Source organism: Portunus trituberculatus, chromosome 27, assembly GCF_017591435.1.
Source record: "Portunus trituberculatus isolate SZX2019 chromosome 27, ASM1759143v1, whole genome shotgun sequence".
Taxonomy (NCBI): Eukaryota; Metazoa; Arthropoda; class Malacostraca; order Decapoda; family Portunidae; genus Portunus; species Portunus trituberculatus.
Genome location: NC_059281.1, coordinates 15,445,416 through 15,465,332, shown reverse-complemented (window position 1 = coordinate 15,465,332; position 19,917 = coordinate 15,445,416). Strand labels below are relative to the sequence as shown.

The window sequence follows — 19,917 nt, the reverse complement described above, 5'->3', positions numbered from 1 at the left end:
TATATTTCAACCCCAACAAATATATTATATCTTGATACAATTAATTTAAGAATCTCTATATTTTTTTAATACAGCTGGTTCACTTGGAAGTTATGATATTGCTGTGATAATGGAATCCAGCGATACATACCTCACAAATACTCAATCCCGTAAGTGCGCTGCGTCAGTTCATGCTACAAATGTTCCCTGGATAAGAATTATTACACACAAAACAAGAAGAAATCAACAAAATGCACCATACTTTCACTGAAGAAGGAAATAAAAATATAAAAAAAGCCAAAACTGAGTATGAAATGAAAGAAAAATGGTCTGCTAGGAACATAACCACGAATGAAAGAAAGGAAATCCGTTAAAAAGGCTAAAAATTATCATAAACTGGAGAAATAATCAGCGCTGAGCAGTCTGTGGATGAAGAACTTGGGGTACAGTGTCATACACACCAAGGACAGATAGGAGGACTGTGTATAGTTTATGAGTGAGGCAGTGCGAGGAGTGAGGTGATGGCGGCGCCCCCGAAGCCTTGGGAGAGACTAGGAGACGTGAACCACCGACAGCCCAATTACCAGCCCGACCAGACACCCTCGTAAGGCCCTCATTGTATTTTCCTACTTGGTGATCCTCCATTCTCCCTCACCCCCTCTTGTTTTTTTTTTATCTTGTGGAGTTAGACGCGTGGATAAGTGTTAGTAATAAGTAGTGGTGAGAGAGAAGTGCTTTGGACATTGGTGATTTTGATGTTAACAAGGCTTGGTTACGTAATGGTGATTTGGTTTCGAGTCTTGTTTCATGGTTCGTGAGTGTTTTAGCCAAGTGCGTTTGTTGTAGTGGCTGCAGTGATTGGTATTCAGTGCATGTGCTGGTGCCCCCCGTGATGCCAGGCAAGAAAGTGAGGTAGTGTTGATTTACCCGTTCAGTAGCATGGCGTGTTTTCATATTCATTCCGCTTACTATTTGGTGATTTTACACAGCTTCAGAAACTTGTTTAGGGATTAGAATAGTGAAGGCCAGAGGCATTTCTTGGGACTGAAAACATTTGGGGCTGAACCCAGACCCTCATAGGGAACTAGGAAATCCTTACCGGGAAAAAAAAAAAAGCTCTACTTCTGTGCTTTCTTTAGCCTTGTGTCAAAATTATATTATATTGATAGAAACGAGATGATGCATGTATAGATAGCACAGGAATTAAAGCAAAAAAAATAAATATTTTCACTGAAGTGGTCATATTCTCTCTCTGCAAACTACAACTTCTTTACTCTTTAGTGGCTCGCTAATGTACAGTTCTGAAAAAAACATCCGAGGCTAAAGCCCCAGGTGCCCAGGCCAGGCAATGCCACTGGTGAAGACTGTGGCAATATATCTTCTGATCTCCATAGACCCTTTCTAATGTCAATGAAATGGTCTTTCTGCATACTGTTTGCTGATTTTATACAGCTTCACAAATTTGTGTGGGAGATTAGAATAATGAAGACTGGCCATTAATCTTCTGACCTCCATAAACCCTTTCTAATTCAATAAAATGGTCTAATCACACCCAAAACTCAAGGTAAAAATGTGTCCCAGTAATAAAGAGTTAATGTTGCCACTCTCAGACCCAGGGCCAGTGTGTGAAATAAGCTCATCTCACCACCTAGACTGGAATGTTAATCTGTGTTACTATTCAATTCCAGAGAGCAGAACAAAATGCACTGTTCCCTATGTGTGTTATTAGTAATCCACCTTTAAGCATTTTTCAGGAGGGATGAATGACTGTATGATGTGGGAGGGGGTTACAAGTGCACAGCACTTATTTATATATCTATATTTATTTTTTATATTTTTTATTTTTTATTTATTTATTTATTATTTATTTTTTTTTTTACCATGTGGGCTTTTCACAGGAATTTATGGGCTAAAGGGGGTACTTTTTGGGGTACCTTTTTTTTTTTTTTTTTTTTTTTTTTTTGGCTATCAAGCTTGCATTTTGACATTGATGGTAGAAATTTACAACAAATTGGTAACAAAAATAAGTAGATCCTGCCTTTGCAAAATAGTCATTTTCTCCCTAGATTTTTTTTAGAAAATCAAAATTTTAACCTAATCTAACTCTGTTTCTGGTGCAATGTGTTGACTTTCATTGAGGTTTTATTTGCTTGTCTCTGGTTGAGCCTTTAATGACAACTCAGTCTAAAGGAAAGGATGAGTGGCAGGATTTGCACAGAATAGCCTGTTGCTGAATTAATTGGTATATAACGTCACTATTCAGCAGATTGACAAACCTCATGACTTTCAGATTCATCTCCGCCTCCCCTTACATGGTGCCGGGGAGTGGAGGGGGGGGCGGCATGGGTCCCTCCCTCCCACCGCTGCCACCCCGGCCCACCTCCACCATGACCTCCTACAGCACATACCCTCGCCCGGCATATGGCAGCTACAACACCATGGGGATGTATGGCAATGGGATGTATGGGGGGACCTACAGGGGGTATGGCCAGTATGGGATGGGTGGCATGCCGGACATGTCGGATGATAACGGGTAGGTTGAAGTCTGCACCATCTTTTAGTTGTTTTAGATTGACAGACTTGAGATTAGTACCATATTTTTTTTCAACTGCAGGTCAAAGTCAAGCTATTTCCAGGTAAGATTCATTGAATATTTTATATTTGTACCCTGCCCAGGTTTCTTCAGATAGCAGAGAATAGCTCCCGGCAAGCATTTCAGAGCATAGAAAGCATCGTGCACGCCTTTGGTTCTGTCAGTATGATGCTGGAGTCTACATACCATGCAGTCTACAGGCAAGGCTTCAAACTTTCTGTCTTATTCATGATTTGCTCATTCAGAAACACAGGCATTGAAATGGAGTGGTATGATTATTTACTGTCTTTATTTCTTTGACTTGTTCATGATTGGCTCATTTAGAAATATCAGTGTTAGAAATTAATTGTACTAACATTTACTGTATCTTTCTTTCCTTGGCCTATTCATGATTCGGTCATTCAGAAGCACCAGTATTGAAAGTGGATTGTAGTTATTCACTGTGCCTTTGCTTCACCAGTACATTCCGTGCAGTGCTTGGGGTGGCTGACCACTTCAACAGGATGAAGTCACACTTTGCTCAAATATTTTCTGCGCTTGCCATCGTTCGGACACTGCGGTGGCTGTACCACAGACTCCTGTATTTGATTGGTGAGTCACCGTTTCATTTTTTTCTTGACGCTGAGATATGTTTTTGTTTGATGCATAATGGCTATACAGTTTTGGGATAATTTTCCCTTCACTTTCCACTTCCACATCTGTTCATGAAATACGTAGTAACAAATAATATATGCCTCAATAAGGTGACAAAGGAATATCATTACTATATTTTGCAGGTTTGCGATCTCAGGACCCAAGCTTAGAGTCAGTGTGGCGCAATGCCAGCAGCAGTCTTCCAGGTGCTCAACAAATCACAGAGTCTGACATCAAAGCCTCCAAGTCATCCTGGCCAATAGTGATGTTCCTTGGTGTTGTGTTTGGTGGCCCTTATCTCATCTGGCGTCTCTTGTCCTCACTGGTGCCCACAAAGTCAAAGGCACAAGGCTGGATCAAGGGACAAGAGGAGCACTATGCAGCAGTGGCACAGTACCCCTTCCAGGTCACTAAACACACAATACCTTGGTATCTCAGTCTGTAGTGCATTCTTTTGTTAAGGCAAAGGGAACCATTCGTGTATGACAATGCCAAAGGGTAGAAAAGCCAGTGCATGCATGTGTCATGTCTCAACAATAACATATAAGAATAGTAGCTACTTATGCTTCACAATAGCAACATCAGTCTGCCACTGTGTAAAACTTTATATCTGAATTTTTATGAATCCTGCAAACTTTAAAAAGTACCATTGATATTTCAGGCAAAGACAAGGAATGAGCTTTCCTTTGTTTCTGGACAGCAGCTTATTCTGGCACCTAAAGACCAGCAGCCAAGTCTTCAGGGGTGGTTGTTGGCATCCAATGGGAAGAACATAGGACTCGTGCCTGCAAATTACATCAAAATTGTTGGCTTGCATCCACCTCAGCTGCAGCAAGCAGGCAACACCCAGGAGGGGCAAAAAGGTTCGAGTTGTTGTACAGTTTCTTCTAAAATCACATAACTTAATTTTATACAGCATCTTTTACTAATTTCTCATTTGATGGCCAACCCAGGAAACCCAATGATGGCCTCAAGAATCCCCACCATTCCATCCCCTCAGCTGAGGACTTGCCCATCGCTGCCTGAGCACACTGTCCCCTACATGAGAAACTTTGAGCCACAGCCTGGCACACCTCATATGCAACAGAGGCCTCTCACCACAAGCCAGCAAGGGGCAGCACCAGCAGCCTGGCAGAGGGCTCCTGTAACAACCTGGCAAAGAGCACCACTGACCCAGCAAGGGGTACCACCAGCAGCCTGGCAGAGACTACCACCAACCATACAGCAAGGCCCACCACTAACCACACAGCAAGGCCCACCACTAACCACACAGCAAGGCCCACCACTAACCACACAGCAAGGCCCACCACTAACCACACAGCAAGGCCCACCACCAACCACACAGCAAGGCCCACCATCACTAACCACACAGCAAGGCACACCACTAACCACACAGCAAGGCCTACCACTAACCACACATCAACCACTAACAACACAGCCACCACCACTAACCACACAGCAAGACCCACCACTAATCACACAGCAAGACCCACCACTAATCACACAGCAGGAAGTACCAAAGAGTCCACCAAGCTCACCTTCACTCTCCCAGCCAGCCACATCGCCTCCACAGAACACTCCACCTTTCACTCCTGAGAGTTTGGATGGGGCAGTCATACAGAGAACCAGTCCACAGATGGATGGAGAAACTTTTAACATTGATGAGCCTGATGGTACAAATGGAGACAATGGTTTAGAGGAGTAATGTATAAATGTATTGTTTTCCTTGTTTTCTTTTCTCTTTTTATCTTTTCTCCATTTTGGTGCTCACAACAGCTTAGTAACTTCATAGAGGTTAGAGAAAAAGCTGTCTGGTCACAGTCTATAAAGCAGTAGAGTTAAGTGGGATATTCAGCTGTATAGCTCTATTTCTTAGTTGTGTATGTAGATGTGTTGCTTTGCCTTCACATCTTTTAATATATGTTCTTAAGTTTGTTTCCATTATTTTATTCTTTCAGCTTTTATGTTTAGTTGACCTAATGTAAAAGTGATTGTGCTTTAAAATTACATTGAAACCTTAATGTTGTAGCTCATTGTGTCATTGAATTATAAAACAAATTATCTTAATTTGTAATAGTTATAGTATTAATTGGTATTTGAAACATTTGTCTTTCACTAATGTATGTGGATGTGAGACTGTCTTCTCCACCAAGGGAAGGCAACATGCATATTTTGTGATGTGCAATGTCCAAAATATTCAATTATAGCTACATTATGGAACATATTTAGTGGAGAATATTTATAAAGGAATAATACATGTATCCATATTATATACCTCTTAATATTTATTTTTAAAGAATATCTGGAAAGTATATTTTGAGAGTTTTGGTTGTGAAAGGTTCCCATTTATCTCATAATCCAAGTAGCACTAGTTAATTTGTTGGTGGCTTGTAAGAGAGAGCAGAGGCCAGTATGACAATGTGCACAAGTTCTTTGTAGTAAATTCTTGTGCTTCTTGGAGTAGTTAACTACAAACTGTTTATAAACAAGTGAGTTATGCATCATATTGATGTGAGAACATTTTGAAAGGCAAAAGCAACTTGTACTTGCTATTGTATCTTCCTCTCTGCCTAATTCTTCATAGGATGGATGATCGTCACCTAGTGACAGACTTCACCTCCCACCAAGACATGCTTAAGATTCACTCCTGCACAGTCTGGTCTTGCACATCAACCTGCTGTTACAGTTCTCTGACAAAACCTATATCCCACTCAGTCTTTTCCAAAAGTTTTACCACAAGAAGTGTTAACACTCCATATCTCATAAGGCTTCTCTCGGAATAATGTTGTTTGTGAAGCTACACTTTAGCTTCAAACCTGCCGATGCTTTTCATCATGGCAGGTCACCATATGCAAATCTGATGGTGGCTAATTTCCATTGAGTGGAGTGGAGATTTTGAAAATGAAATTGCTTTGGCACTTGTAATTTCAGCAATATTTTATTTGGTTTGAATGACTTCAGGTCACCTGTTGTGGGCTCATTCAAAATAGTCCTGCATTGAATGAGCAGCTGGTGTCCAGGCCAGGTGACTGGCAGTAATTACTACTAGCATAACAGAACCAAAAGCAATAATGATGTAGAATCTCCACCATATGGTACATTTTCATATACAATGTAAAGGTCTCCACTTTCAGTCAGCAGATGACATTTTGCTGAAACCCTACGATGCAAGAAACTTTTTTTAGTAGTGTTGGGAGCCCCAAAACAGTTGTTTTGGCAAACCAAGAAATAAACCTTTTTCAGTAGAGAAATGTTGGAAGCCTCAGCAGATTAAGGAGTAAACACATGTCTGTTACAATAATTTTGATGTGTTCAGGTTCTGTAGATCAATTTTCACTAGTTTTTTATTAAATTTTTGAAAGCAGCCACAATGAGTATGTGGTGCAGTGTAGGTGATGAGCATGATGTGACATTACTGTACTGTGTGGTGGGAACTCATTCTAAGAATTTTCAATATCTTATTGTCGACATGAAGGAAGTTGTCACTACCTAAGCTTGTACTGTATATAGGACTAAGGTATACTTCATACATGTGACATGAATGCTATGGAATACCTCAAGTAGCTCCAGTACAATCATGGGATCAAATATACAGTATTTGATTCTGTGCAAGTCATTGACTCAATTGTGATCTTGTGTCAAGGGAAGCGTGCAAGACAGTAAGACCATGAACAGGTCAAACATCACCATTTCGATTTGTAACAGCAGAATTTTTCACAAAGAAAAACTGATATATGAAAATAAGGTGGATAACAGTGATCCGTGTGTGTGTGTGTGTGTGTGTGTGTGTGTGTGTGTGTGTGTGTGTGTGTGTGTGTGTGTGTGTAGTTCTGAAGCAATAACCACACAATAGGAATGTCATGCACATTATTGATCTCATTAGAGCCATTTCATTACAATGTTTGTATGTATATGACCAGTTAGAATTTGAATTGACCAGGATAGGTCTGTGATTTGTATCAGACTGTAGTGAGCTAAGAATGTTTGATGAATGAGGAAAAGGTAGGATTTATATATAGAAAAAAAAAAAAAAAATGTATGTGGATGGAGTGATAATATTGTATGGCCTAAATTTGCCACAAACTCCACAACTAAGAAAACTTTCAATAGTGTCAATAAAAATACAAAATATTAAATGCATTTTCTTCATTGTACAAGTGGAGGCTTGTACATATTATTAGTTAACTTATTAAAAGACAAAACAGCACCGAACATGCCTCCCTGCAATGTGGATGACATGTTGCTTGGTCCCTTGTGTTATGACCAAATGCACAGACAAAACAAGAACACCTTAGAGTAAGAGGAAATACTACCAGTACTTACTATAGCATATCACAGAATGGAGTTGTACACCATCAAGTCTCTAACATGAACTGGCTTTAAATTTCAACAGACAGGCACATTTTTGTTCGTGTACAAGGCATTTAAGAGGAGACTCACTTTTCAAGCTACAAATACTAAACAAATCATTCTCATTTTGCTATATTCTATTTCCAGTTGCATTTATTTCTTAAAACTAAACTTGAGATAATTTGGTTTGGCAACATCCCAAAGTGTGCCTTAGGATATGTGAAAGAGTGCCTGTCACGGTGGTAGAAGCAGACATGATGGCCATCTCCAGTACCATCATTGACACTCATCACACTTAATTTCAGCAAGCTAAAATTATGCACAGGAAGTTATCATACACTATATCCTGTAACACATTTTGAGAATCATTCCTTTGATAATTAAACTTTCCCTTGTGTTTATGGCACAGGCAAAAAACATGGCACAGTTGTGGAATCCTTCCTGTGCAGGTGCACCAGGGAGGCATTGCCCATGGTCTTGGCACTGGCTTGTTATGATTCCCAAAAGTCATTTACAGCTGAGTGTTCAGAACAATGGAAATATTAAGACAACTTTTCATATATATCACATGTAAAAAGGTGAGATTCACTGATACTGACCAACAAGATTGCATTAACTAAAAAATGTCCCTCAAATGTTTCATCATTACTGATTTGTAAATCATTGTCTCCCCCTAACACAAAAATAAACTAACATCAGATCATAAGTATCTAATTCAATAATATCACAGTTGAAGAGATTTTTAGGTGGCAGAAGATGAGAGGTGAATAGTGTTTGTGTGGGCGGTGCTGAAATATACTCTGGATCAAAGCTGCTCATGTCACCAACAAGTCTTAACATTAAGGCACTAACTCCCTAAAGAGTCCTACACTAAGGCAAGGATATAGCACTTATTTACCTGTAGTATTGTCAACCTGTCACTCCTAGTCTACAAAACACATGCTGCTTCATTACTTCTAGAATATCATCAGGTTTTAAAATATATGGCAAGTTTCTTTGATGTGGCAAGCAAGGATGACCTTAAAATTACAGAAAATGCACAAACTGAACAAGTCAGCCATGCCAGGCACAGACAGACGGATAGTTCATGGCCTGCCATAACAACATTTTTGGTACATAAGTGAGAGAAATGACACTAATGGTGGCAATGAATAAAGCTAAATATGGACCCTTCACCTTTTGATTTGTATGTGACGAGGGATAATGATGACAGTGATGATAATGATGATACTCTTAAGGCTAAGTATATTAATGATGATGATAATAATAATAATAATAATAATAATAATAATAATAGTAATAGTAATAATAATAAAAACATGCAAAGGCCTCTGAAATCTATACTATTTATATACTATGCAGACACCTTTACTATGGCGAGGCACTTCACACACACTCATACACTCTCACACCTTAGTATTAATATCTTCAATAAAACTCAGTGTACTTTAAAAACCATGCACAGCTAGAGAATTGGTCCATATCCTGAGACAACATGTATCTCTTGGTCCAACACTTCATGAGACAGCAAATGTTCCGGCCTTAAAACTTGCTCTTATTCTTGTATCAGATTTGTAAACACCCAATCCAGACTGTTATCCAAGTGTGCTAGGTCTGCAAACCACCAAACACTATGCAGGTTTGTTAACATTTGATGGTTTGCAGAGAACCTGAGAACCTAACAAACTAAGAAATGTTATGCTTCACCATTTGTAATCCCATTTTCTACAATTATTAAACTGTTGCCTTTTGCTCATTAACTTCACCAAACCTGAAGCTGCTACACATTTACACTCAACTTCTTCATCCCCTAACAAAACCATGGAATACACACACACACACACACACACACACACACACACACACACACACACACACACACACACACACACACACATACAAACCTCATTACCAGGAATATAAGGCCACTGGTGCTTCTGAAAAACTGAAGCTTAAATTCCATACTTCATCTTGAGAAGGTCCACATATTCATCCCTGGACTGTTCAAGATCCGGCACTCTGCTGTGGTGTTGGCTGTGCTGTGGGGACGGCTGCAATGGTGATATTTTGGCCTGTGGTTTGTCATCAGTGACGCTGTGCCTGGTGGAATTAAAGACACATTACTTCCTGCCTCCTTACATTCACAGGTTTTTCTGACTAATATAGTATCACTCTTTCTTTAGATGTAAATTAATTATTGGTTTTATAATACATTTTTGCTTACTAATTCTGGGGATTATATCATTGGGTAATCTTTTTCATTGTCACAAACTGTTTACCATATTAACATTGATTATGAAAATGTGTGGCACTGAAATGTGAAGTGAAATGTGATGGCAAGCACTGTGGTATATGACAGGGTGGCAGTACCTGGATGTGGTGGAGGAGTTGAGATAGGACTGCAGGGTGCGGTCCAGGATGTCTGCATGAGTGTAGTGGTAGCTGTCAATGTTGGTTGGTGGGGGAGGAAGCTGCAGGGACACAGGAGGAGTGAGCTGCCCAATGAATGAGGATGTTGCCAGTGGAGTCTGAAATCACAAAGACAGTATTCAATCAGTAGAGGAGCAAGTTTTTATGAAGTTCTGAGCTGTTTGTGGTCTGAGTGATGGTTTTCACTACAACAATTAATGAGAGAGTAAAAGTACATATGCATTTTAACAAATCCTTCTTTAAATCAGCAGAAAATTTTGTGATGAGTTAAGTTAGCTGTCTCCATTTTCTTATATGAGTGAAAGATGTCGGCACCACCAACCTTCAAATGTTTGTCTATCTCCTGTAAGCTGATGGAGAGTTGGTCATCGTGGTGCTTCCTTGTGGTAGTGAAGCTGTGGTTGAGGTCTGCCTGCTGCTGGTAGAGCGCCAGCAGCCGGTCATGCCGCACCCGCCACGTGTCGCCTCGCTCATCGAGCACACTCAGCTTGGCATTCAGTCGGATCACCTCCTCTGACTTCCTGCTGAGTTCATTCTTCAGTTCTTGCTCCCGGGAGTGTTTGCTCTTGGTCAGCGATTCTTGTTGCTTGTTTTGTTCCTGGATGATGAGGTTCAACTCAGCAAGTTTGGAGCTCAATTCCAACTGATACTTGTTTTCCAGTTCCTTCTGCATGACTTGTAAACTTGCCTTTGATACGTAATCTCTTGATATCCTCCTCTGAAGATCATGCAGCTGCTCTTCTGTTTTTCTCTGCATTTGTTCAGCAAATCCCTTTTCCTGCTTGACCAGTTCAAATGAAAGCTTTTCCTCCTTCAGTTCCATGATGGTGTTTCTGAGCTCAAGTTTCTCTTTGTTTATAGCTTCAAGTTTTTTCCTAAGGGTTTCCATGGCAGCTTCCCTTGATTTGATCTCCAGCTCTAGCTCTGTCTGCTGAGTCTCAATGTCCCGCATGGCCTCCTGCTGCTGCCTCACCTCACTCACCTCCCTCTGCAGCTTTGTCACTAACTCTTTTGCTTTCTTTAACTGTTTTTCTAGATCAACCTTGGAATTTTTCTCTAGTTCTAGACCTACTTCTACTTCTCTCAGCTGCACCTCTAGTTGGCGTGCCCGACTTTCCTGCTCAAAGCACCTCTCTTCAAGATTTTTCTTTTCCACTTCAAGTTTCTTCAGTTCCTGCTTCCAGCTGGTTAGGGTGTCATCCTCGTCAGTGTCCCGGCCTGTCGGGGGAGTGCGCTGCAGAGATGACTGCTGTACAAAGGACATTACTTCCTCTATCCTCTTCTCAGTCAAATCCTTGGCTTTCTTCAGGTCCTGCAGCTCTCCCTCACACCACTGCCGCTGGTGCTGCTCTGCCTGCAGTGCTGCCGACATCTTGGCATGCTCAGAGGAGAGGCGGAAGTTCTCTTGACGTAGCTTGACTGTGTCTTCACTCTGAGCTGCGGTCTTGGCTGCCTCTTGCCGCACTTCTTGTTCCTTCTCTCTCAGACTTGTGGTCAAGTCATGCATCTTATCCTGAAGAGTCTCCACCTTCACCTTCCACTCTTCCTCCTTACTTTGGAAGGATGCCAGAGAAATTTTCTGTAATAAAATGAAAACCATAATAAAATATTTTCAAATATTATGTACAGATGGTTCCCTACTTGATGAAACAGACTATCTAAATGCTCTCTAATATTCCTTGACTCCATTATTTTACCTACAATTGAAGTCAAGCTGACAGGTCTATGATTGCATGTTAAAGTTTTATCTACTTTCTTCCACATTACCAGTACCTCTCTCCTCATCAAAGCACAACCAACCAATCAATCATTACCACAAAAAGGAAAACTCAAACAACCCCTTTTTTACAGACCTGTTGGTTCAGCTTCTCCTGCATCTGTTCCCAAGCAGCCTGTCTCGTGGACAACTCACTCTCCTTCTCCTTGACAACTTCCCTCAAGAGCTTCACTTCTGACTGTTCCTTTGTGTTCTGTCCTTGCATCATACCACTGTGGATATCCTTCTGTAATTTCTCCAGCTGCTGAATAATGCTGTCTGTTTGATACTTGAGGCTCTCCGAGGCTTGCTGGTGGTAGGTCTTGAAGGAGGAGACAAAAGCTTCATCCACCAAGCCACCCGGTGTGGGTGTGCTGCGTGCCTGCTCCACACTGGCCTGCAGCTGTGCAAGGCCACTGTGAACACCAGACACTTGGCTCACTATCTCCATCATCTGCCTTGTTAAATTGGAAGCTTTCTTGTCCTCACTGATACTTATGTGTTCTGCCACTTCATTGATCCTCTGCACCACAGTCTGCTGGAGGTGAAGCAGGTGATCCTGAACTATGCGAAAGTTTTCTTCTATTGCCTCACTGAGATCTGAATTTGCTTCGGACAGCCTAAGCTTTACAAGTGTTGTGAGGTGTTCATTACTGTCACTAATTGTCTTGGTCTGCTCCATTAAAGCAGATTGGTTATGTCTAGAGTCGGTGCTTACAGCTTTGATCAGTTCCTCAAGTGCTTTCATGTTATTGTGTAGCTCACGAGACAGCTGCTGCACGCCACACTGCACTCCGGACAGCTCTTCTGAGACACAACCTTTTCCACCAGGAACAATGAGGGATTTTTCTATGGAGTCCAACTTCTCAACTACACCTCTGGTCAAATTTCCAGAAACACCACTGTCATCTGACACACTGGATAACTCAATAGCTTTCTTGATTTCTGAGAGTTGGGCAGCAATGTGCTGCTTGAGATTTTGAAATCTTTCTGCATCATCATCATTTCTTTTGTCAAGCTGACCAGAGAGATTTGTTAGAATTTTGTTGTTTTCATATTTCTGCTCAACAAGTGAAGCAATGAGAGCTTTCTGTTCATGATGACTTGATGCTTGATTCTGCAATGCTTCTGTGATTCTGCTGCCAAGATTATCCAAGCTGGATTTCATATCTAGATTGACTTTCTCAACTGTTTGGTGAAGATTCTGCAGATCTGCTTGGGAAGGTTCATTTGACAGATCCTTTACAACTTCCATCTGTGTCTGCAATGTGTCCTGCAACTGAGAAATTCCTTCCTGAACCTCCACCAGCTTCTCATGACTGTGTGAGTCTGAGGTATGCTGCAGTGTGGTGGTGAGGCTGCTGGCCAGCATCCCCATCTGACTGGTGAGAGCTCTGTTGATCTCCTCCACAGCAGACACATGACCATCTTCAGAGGACCTCAAGACAGATTTTATATCATGTGAGATGTCTTGTAGAGCATTCTCCAGAGATGATGTAAGCATTTGAACCTGTGAATTACTTTCTGACACAACATTGGTGGTATTTGCAGGAGTTTCCAAATTCACTGCTTCTGTTTGACTCCCAGTCTGTTTATTTAAGATGACTGTCTGACAGGATGAGTCACTTACACTACCCTTCTGCAAACCAAAGCCATCCTGGCCAGCCCCATCTGTCTGGCTAAAGGCAGCCTTTGTCACGCATTGTGTTTGAGAGGATTTGAAGGCTCTTTGTGGGGTGTTCTGACAACTGGCATGCACCATAGTGACCCTCTCATACTGAGTTCCTCTGTCTCTAAATGAAATATCTCTGCATTCAGTTTTTTTCATATTTTCAGGCTCAGTTTGTATGGCCTGAGTTCTTGTTTCAACATTACTATACACTTTTGGTTCATGAGAAGAATCTAAATCCCTCAATTTCATTTCCACATCTGTTGCTTCTGTTTGGGAAAATGATTCACACACTGATGGTGTGGTCTGTGTCTGCCGGTCCTCTCCACCACTCAGACATACCCAATCAGTCTGGGCTTGTGCTGACTCACGTGGTGCAATGGCCATCAAGAAATCTTCCGTCTGGCAACTTTTCATAGAAACATATCTGCAACATAATAATAATGTAAGTTATGATTTTACATAGATAAACTCACCTCTTCCTATCTCAGTCTCCAGAAGGAAAAGGAAAATTAATCACTAACCAATTTGTCAATGAGAGAATTGAGAAGACATGATCATTCAGTGAAGAGCAGTGAGTAAGGGTGTCTGTCTTCTGATTCTGATAAAGCCAAGACAAATTTGGAATATACAGCAACCACTGCAAGACTGGTTAACTCACTTGGTCTGAGAGGAAAGCTCTTCTAATTTATCTTGTAAGGTAAGGTTGATTCTTTCCTTTGTTTGCAACTGAACCATGAGAGAGTTCACCATCTGCTCCTGCTGCTGGGCATGCAACTGGAGGGCCCCACACTGCTCCTCCAGCTCACCACACCTCTGCTGGGTATCCTGCAGGGTGTGGTCCTTGAGGAGAGAGGAGTCCTGCTCTGTACGTCCCTGGTACTCCAGCTGCTTGACTCGCGCCACCAGGCTGGATATCTGGTGACAGGGATTTGGTTACAAACTGTCTTGCAAAAATGAAAGTTTTAAGTAACTGAGCATTTTTTTAAATCTCCTCCCCATCAAACTTCCCTGCTCACCTCTTGCTGCATCTGCTGGGAACTCAGCTCCTGTTGTGAACTGAGAAGCCTCGATTGTTTTTCTTGCTGTTTTAAGGATGAGACTCTAGCCTCCAAGTCCTTCCTGCGGCCAAACTCCTTCTCCAACTTGAGTCGCAGCTCCCTCACCAGGTCCTGCAGCTGACCCACATTGGAGACATCAGGCAAGGTTGAGAGTGGCACCAGCAGGGAGTCCTTCAGCCCAGCATTGATGTGAGCACTCTCCTCTGTTTCAGTTGAGGTAACTGACATCCTATCCTCTCCCTCCTCCAAGCTGTGAGATGAGGCAAGGTGGTCCAGGCCAACAGACTCTTCATCACTATGCACAATGCCACCCAGACCACTCCTCAGGGCATCCCTGTGTGGTGCCCTCACACCCGCCACCTCAAAGGAAGACTGGGCAAAGGGTGATGTAGATTCCTTTTTACTATTACTTGTTTTGTCAGCATCAAATACCACAGATGGAATTTTCCCTGCAGGTACCTGAGCCTCTTTGGTGCTTTGTTTTTTGTCTGCTTCCCTTGGTGAGGGTGAGAGACTCTTCTGCTTCCTGAGGGCTTGGGGTTTGTTCTGTGGTGAGACAGACTGCTGGTGTTTTTCCTTTGAACTCTGCTCTTCTTTAGCCACATTTTGTTTTGGCAGCAGTAGAGCTCTGACGGCACTGATGGGATGCGAAGCAGGGTTGGTGACCTTCACTTTGGACGCCAGCAAGTCCTCCACTCCACTCGAGCCAAAGTCATCGTCACTCACATCGTGGGCAGTGTCTCCATTGTCCACGTCCATTTTGATACTTTCACCAGCATTATTACCACCATGTCCATCATCCTCCACCTCAACATGTGTTTCTCTCTCTCCACTACCAACATTATAACATGCTCCATCCTTGCCCTCACTGTATCTTCTTTCCTTGATTTTCCTGTACTGTCATCTAATTTGTGAGAACTTTCAGAATCTTGTGGACTGCTGCTACTGCCACTGGAAGACTTTGGTTTCTTCCTACTAGGATTTGCTTCCCACATCTCCTCCACCTCCTGCATGGTTCCTTCTCGGCCTAAGGTCCCTACTGCTGTGGACAGAGTGCTGGTGCGGGAGCTGCCGGCCACACCAGCTGGGGGAAGCAGACCATCAGCCAGGACACCACTGCCTTGTGCTTCTTGTGTACTCTTCTGAGGTTTTCCACTGTTTGGTCTCATCTTATCTGTTTTTTGATGTCCAGGCAAGCTATCGAGACTAAGACTAATGGTGTCTTTAGATGACTTTCTTGATCCTTTATTACTGTGTGATTTGGATTTAGGACTGTCCCAAGAGTCCTCATCCACAGCCACCTGCTTGCTCAAAGATGCCATTTCCTGCTTCTTTCTCCGGTGAGGGCGAGACAAAGCAGACCCACCTTCATCACTGTCACTGTCAAACGTGCTGGACTTAGGATGGTGAAGCTTACTCTTCTTTGGAGACTTCTTAGCTGGGGACTTGACAGGAGATTCTGAGCCAAGGAACTTACTGTTGCCACTCCTTACAGAGCTCAATGGTGGGGACACCGATCTAACACTGCTTTTATTCTCAGGACTGGTACAGTGATGACTGTCTGAGGTGAGTGGCTTAGCTGATGGTGAGGGGTGTTCAGACTCACTGCCACACCTCTGCCTGTGCTCTGGTGAGGTCTTGTTCCTGAGAGTAAGTGCATCCTTGGTGGGTGTTCCCTCTAAAGGCAGATCTGGTTTTTCCTCTTCAAAAGAAATATCTTCATCCGACACCTCATAATTCATGTCATTAAGACCTAACTCCAGCATCAGATCATCTCTACCAACCCTTGATTTCATAATAGGGTCTTTATCTCTATCCTCCTTAGATTTTCTTAACTCACTACTAGAATCTAGATTTCCCATAAACAGTCCAAGGTTTTTAACTTTTGGCTTCTCATCCTCAGAAGATGACTTCCAAGAGTCGTTGTCCTTCACACTATCGTCTTTTTCCTGCACATCGTCACTCCTCCCTATCACAAGCTTGTCTGAGGCAAGACTTGAGGAGCTTGCATAGAGACGGGGAGGCTTGGGAGGACCCATGGCACCTTCAGGAGGTTCTGTGATGGCAGGCACAACGTTTTCAGTGGATTCATCAGATGATGGAAGAAACTTTGTCAGGTTGAGCTTGGGTTTCTCCTTGACAGAATTTACATCACTAGTGTCACTCCAGGAATTGTCAGCAGCATCTTCCTCCTCGTTATCACAGGGCTTCTTGATCACACCTCCGGCTGCACCGTCCGTCTGGTCACTCCCTTCATCACTCACGCTGAGCAAACCCTGAGGAATCAAGGACACTCCCCCTTCCTTGTCGAGAAGTGTCTTGAGGCGGTGATGTAGCTGGTTATGGTTGGTGAAGCGAGCATAGTCAGCAGCTGTCCACTTGCTGGCATCCACAGGAGAGATGTTGGCACCATTATCTATCAGAGCTTCCACCAAGGGCACACTGCCTAGCTTGGCTGCCACCATGAGAGGCGTCACTCCCTCCTTGTCTGCCACATTAACACTTGCCCCGTGCCTCAGAAGAGCCTCCACTGCCTCCTCTTGGTTCTCAGTGCAGGCCACATGGAGAGGGGTCCGGCCCAGAGTGTTGGGGGTGTCACAGTCGCTGCCACACTCCAGCAGCATGATGAGGAGATCTGTTGCTCCTGTCTTGGCTACCAGATGAATGCTGCTATTGCCTTGGTAGTCAGCAACATTCATATCAACCTGAAAGCAAGAATAAGTGCATGACAATACCAGTGACTTAATATAAATGAAGGCAAAATAAATATTTTATTCAATGATAGACTCCTGAGGTCAATTAATCTATATCTGGTCCAGTTTGAAATCTGGTCACATTTCTGAGTCTTGCATTCTGAAACAAAAGAAGTAGTACTCACTCTTCTCTGGAGCAACATCTGAACAATGTGCTGCTGGCTCCTTTCCACAGCCCTGAGGAAGGCAGTCATGCCAGCATTGTCCTTCAGCTCCACATTGCTCTTACTGCCCAGGAGGAAGAGCAGAGCATCACCATGGCCCTGAGCAGCAGCGTGATGCAGGGCAGTCTTGCCTTCACTGTCCTGGGCATCTACAGGCACCTGCATGATGAGAGTACATACAGCTTACACATGGCACTCCCTCTACAGTACATAAATAACCATAATAATTAATTATCCCAGTACATATGGTTATATTATCTCTTCAGTCACCCACAATCTTATTTTAAATTTTAGCTTTTCTCTAAGACTTACTTTCTTAATGAACTTCTTGAGCTTGTTTGTGTCCCCAAGATAGGCCCACTTGTGCAGCTTGGTGAAATGTTTGTCCACCTTTGCTGTATGGGTCAACCTGCGAGGTGCCGGAGGACAGCCCGCTATTGAAGGAATCCAATGACTGGGTTTCATAGCTGTAGTAGGAGCCTCTCTGGGGACTGCTGGAGTAAGATAGATGTACTTCAAGTTAAGTTTCAAACAAAAGCACTCTACCAATAAATACACACATAATCATACAACAAAATCATAAAAATACATCAACACCAACTGAAACTTTAAATTCACCATCAATAGTAAAAATCTGAGTTGTCTTTCTAAACTTTAAGCTCACCATTAATAGTAAAAACTGAAACCAAAAATCTGAGTCACCTTTCTGACACTACCAATCCCCAACCAGTATGAAGCAGGCACACACCTTGTTTCATGTAGTGGTCCTGAGACGCTCCTACGGGAGGCTGACAGAGCGCTGGGCTTTGGGGTGCTAGTTGACGGCTGTTCCTCACTCCTGCCGCTGGTCAAGTTTGCTACAGATCCTATGACTCGCCTTAATTTCTTCATTTTGTCTGCAAAGTGTGAGTTTCATACTTATTCTTTTGTGTTGCAGTGACAGGACAGTGAAAGCCAACCAAAACTAGTCTTGGTGATTGTGTAAGTGTAATCAGTAAGGCATGGGATTCACAACAGTTTCCTTTTTCATTATTCTCTTCTTAGGAGTGCACCTGTAAAAGCTATGCTGACTATCTCTGCTCAGCAACTCAAAACTCTGATGTCTTCAGGTTCTATGAAAAGTGTGTCTTTCATCCATTTCCTCACTCACCACAGCCCTGACATGAAGTTAAAATCATTTAGGCCGTGATCTTTTTAGGCCATAAGTCATTTACATCTAACCTAACTAATCACACTCATACCTTCTAAGCCACATACATCAAGAAGAGTTGCAATCAGGATGTACAAATATGTGATGAAAGAAAGGTAAAGGCATTAGACAAGCCAAGAAGGACAGCCAGCATTACGAGGACACAGTAGGACACAAGACAAGACATGAAGAAGTAAACAGAATAGTGTTCCAAAAGAATGCAAAATCACATTAAAGGAAGATTTTCAAAACCTAAGCTAAATTAATTCAGCCCTCCATCTTCCTAAGACTTGACCTATTAATTAACAGGGATGTTTCAAGACATTTATTCCTTTATTTCAGCTGACCCTTTGACCTGAAAGGGAACTGGCAAAAGTTTTTTTTTTATCTTTTGTTGCCCTTGGCCAGTTTCCCCTCTTCCATGAAAAAAATGCAAACGTTATTTCAATACTACCCCCACTCTGCCCCCACCCACACAGCCCTGACCAGCCCGCACTCACCTCAGGGGCCCCGGGGGGTGGACTCTGTCAGCTGCCACAGGGGATACTAAGGCTACTCATCACGTCACATGTCAACCCAGCACCTCACAGGCGCCTTCCCAGCCAGGGCGCGGTGCGGGGGGCGGTGTGGGGCTTGCAGAACACAGAGGAAGCCAGCATGTCACCACCGCCACCACCACCACCGCCAGACCTTGTTGTGTTTACCTCCACTGTGGGAGAACGTGGTGCCTGGCTGTCATTCAGGGGCCACTGCTCTGTTTCATTAGCTACCTTGGCTTATTAGTCAGTTGGCATAACTGGGGACCCAATGACTTTAAGAAATAGATCCATAACCGATACATTGTTATATATAAATATAGTAATGATGATTGTCCGTATCCCATTTATAAATAATGATATTGTTGCGAAGGTGTATTGCAGCAGCCTCCCAGATATGTACGTGTGCCTGTGTGAGTGTGGAGCAGCGTCATAAGAGAGTACATATGGGTAGTACATATGAGTACATATGTGCAGACTTTAGCTAAAGAGTGAGCGAGGTGTTGGTTGCTCGTGTTTATGAAACTGTCACACCTTATGGAAGGGACGCTGAGCTAGGTCTCCATGACGGAGATGTGACCCCGGAGGTCACGGGGAGATAAGAGTGTGTGTGTGTGTGTGTGTATGGGTGAGGGCACTGGCCAGCCCTGGGATAATTGTCATACGGTACCGTGTAAATAAATGCATGCATGTGTGAATTGCTTGTAGCCAGCATTATCAGGGATATATTGGTTTAGCGGTTAAGGTAGATAGCGTTACCTAATAAGCTGAAATAGACTCGTAAGGACATTGCCTGGCAGGTGC

General features: G+C 42.8%; 2 protein-coding genes across 4 annotated transcripts; one reads left to right on the top strand and one right to left on the bottom strand.

Moving 5' to 3' along the window:
* The first annotated feature begins 232 nt into the window (after positions 1-232).
* LOC123509773 (peroxisomal membrane protein PEX13-like) lies at positions 233-7,341 on the top strand. 3 transcript variants are annotated; one of them, XM_045264300.1, is made up of 7 exons: positions 233-583; positions 2,270-2,512; positions 2,656-2,772; positions 3,033-3,163; positions 3,349-3,611; positions 3,867-4,068; positions 4,159-7,341. In XM_045264300.1, the coding sequence occupies exons 1-7, from the start codon at positions 501-503 to the stop codon at positions 4,908-4,910; spliced, it is 1,791 nt and encodes a 596-aa protein (XP_045120235.1). In that variant the 5' UTR covers positions 233-500; the 3' UTR covers positions 4,911-7,341. The 3 variants fall into 3 exon arrangements, with proteins under 3 accessions (XP_045120235.1, XP_045120237.1, XP_045120236.1); XM_045264302.1 differs by having other exon boundaries at positions 4,206-4,376; XM_045264301.1 differs by lacking the exon at positions 233-583 and adding an exon at positions 723-891.
* LOC123509777 (ankyrin repeat domain-containing protein 26-like) lies at positions 7,337-19,307 on the bottom strand. The gene is given in 12 exon segments (XM_045264308.1): positions 7,337-9,655; positions 9,926-10,083; positions 10,308-11,564; positions 11,839-13,837; positions 14,072-14,328; positions 14,430-15,207; positions 15,210-17,176; positions 17,350-17,547; positions 17,701-17,781; positions 17,783-17,882; positions 18,137-18,284; positions 19,078-19,307. Coding segments are annotated over 11 exon segments (7,086 nt in total). The 5' UTR covers positions 18,280-18,284; positions 19,078-19,307; the 3' UTR covers positions 7,337-9,507.
* Between the last annotated feature and the right edge of the window lie 610 nt (positions 19,308-19,917).

Excerpts from the sequence above, each read along its gene's own strand:
- LOC123509773 (XM_045264300.1), top strand. The coding sequence starts at position 501 with ATGGCGGCGCCCCCGAAGCCTTGGGAGAGACTAGGAGACGTGAACCAC. Across the intron at positions 584-2,269 it reads CAGCCCGACCAGACACCCTC|ATTCATCTCCGCCTCCCCTT; the intron begins GTAAGGCCCTCA and ends CATGACTTTCAG. Across the intron at positions 3,612-3,866 it reads TGGCACAGTACCCCTTCCAG|GCAAAGACAAGGAATGAGCT; the intron begins GTCACTAAACAC and ends TTGATATTTCAG.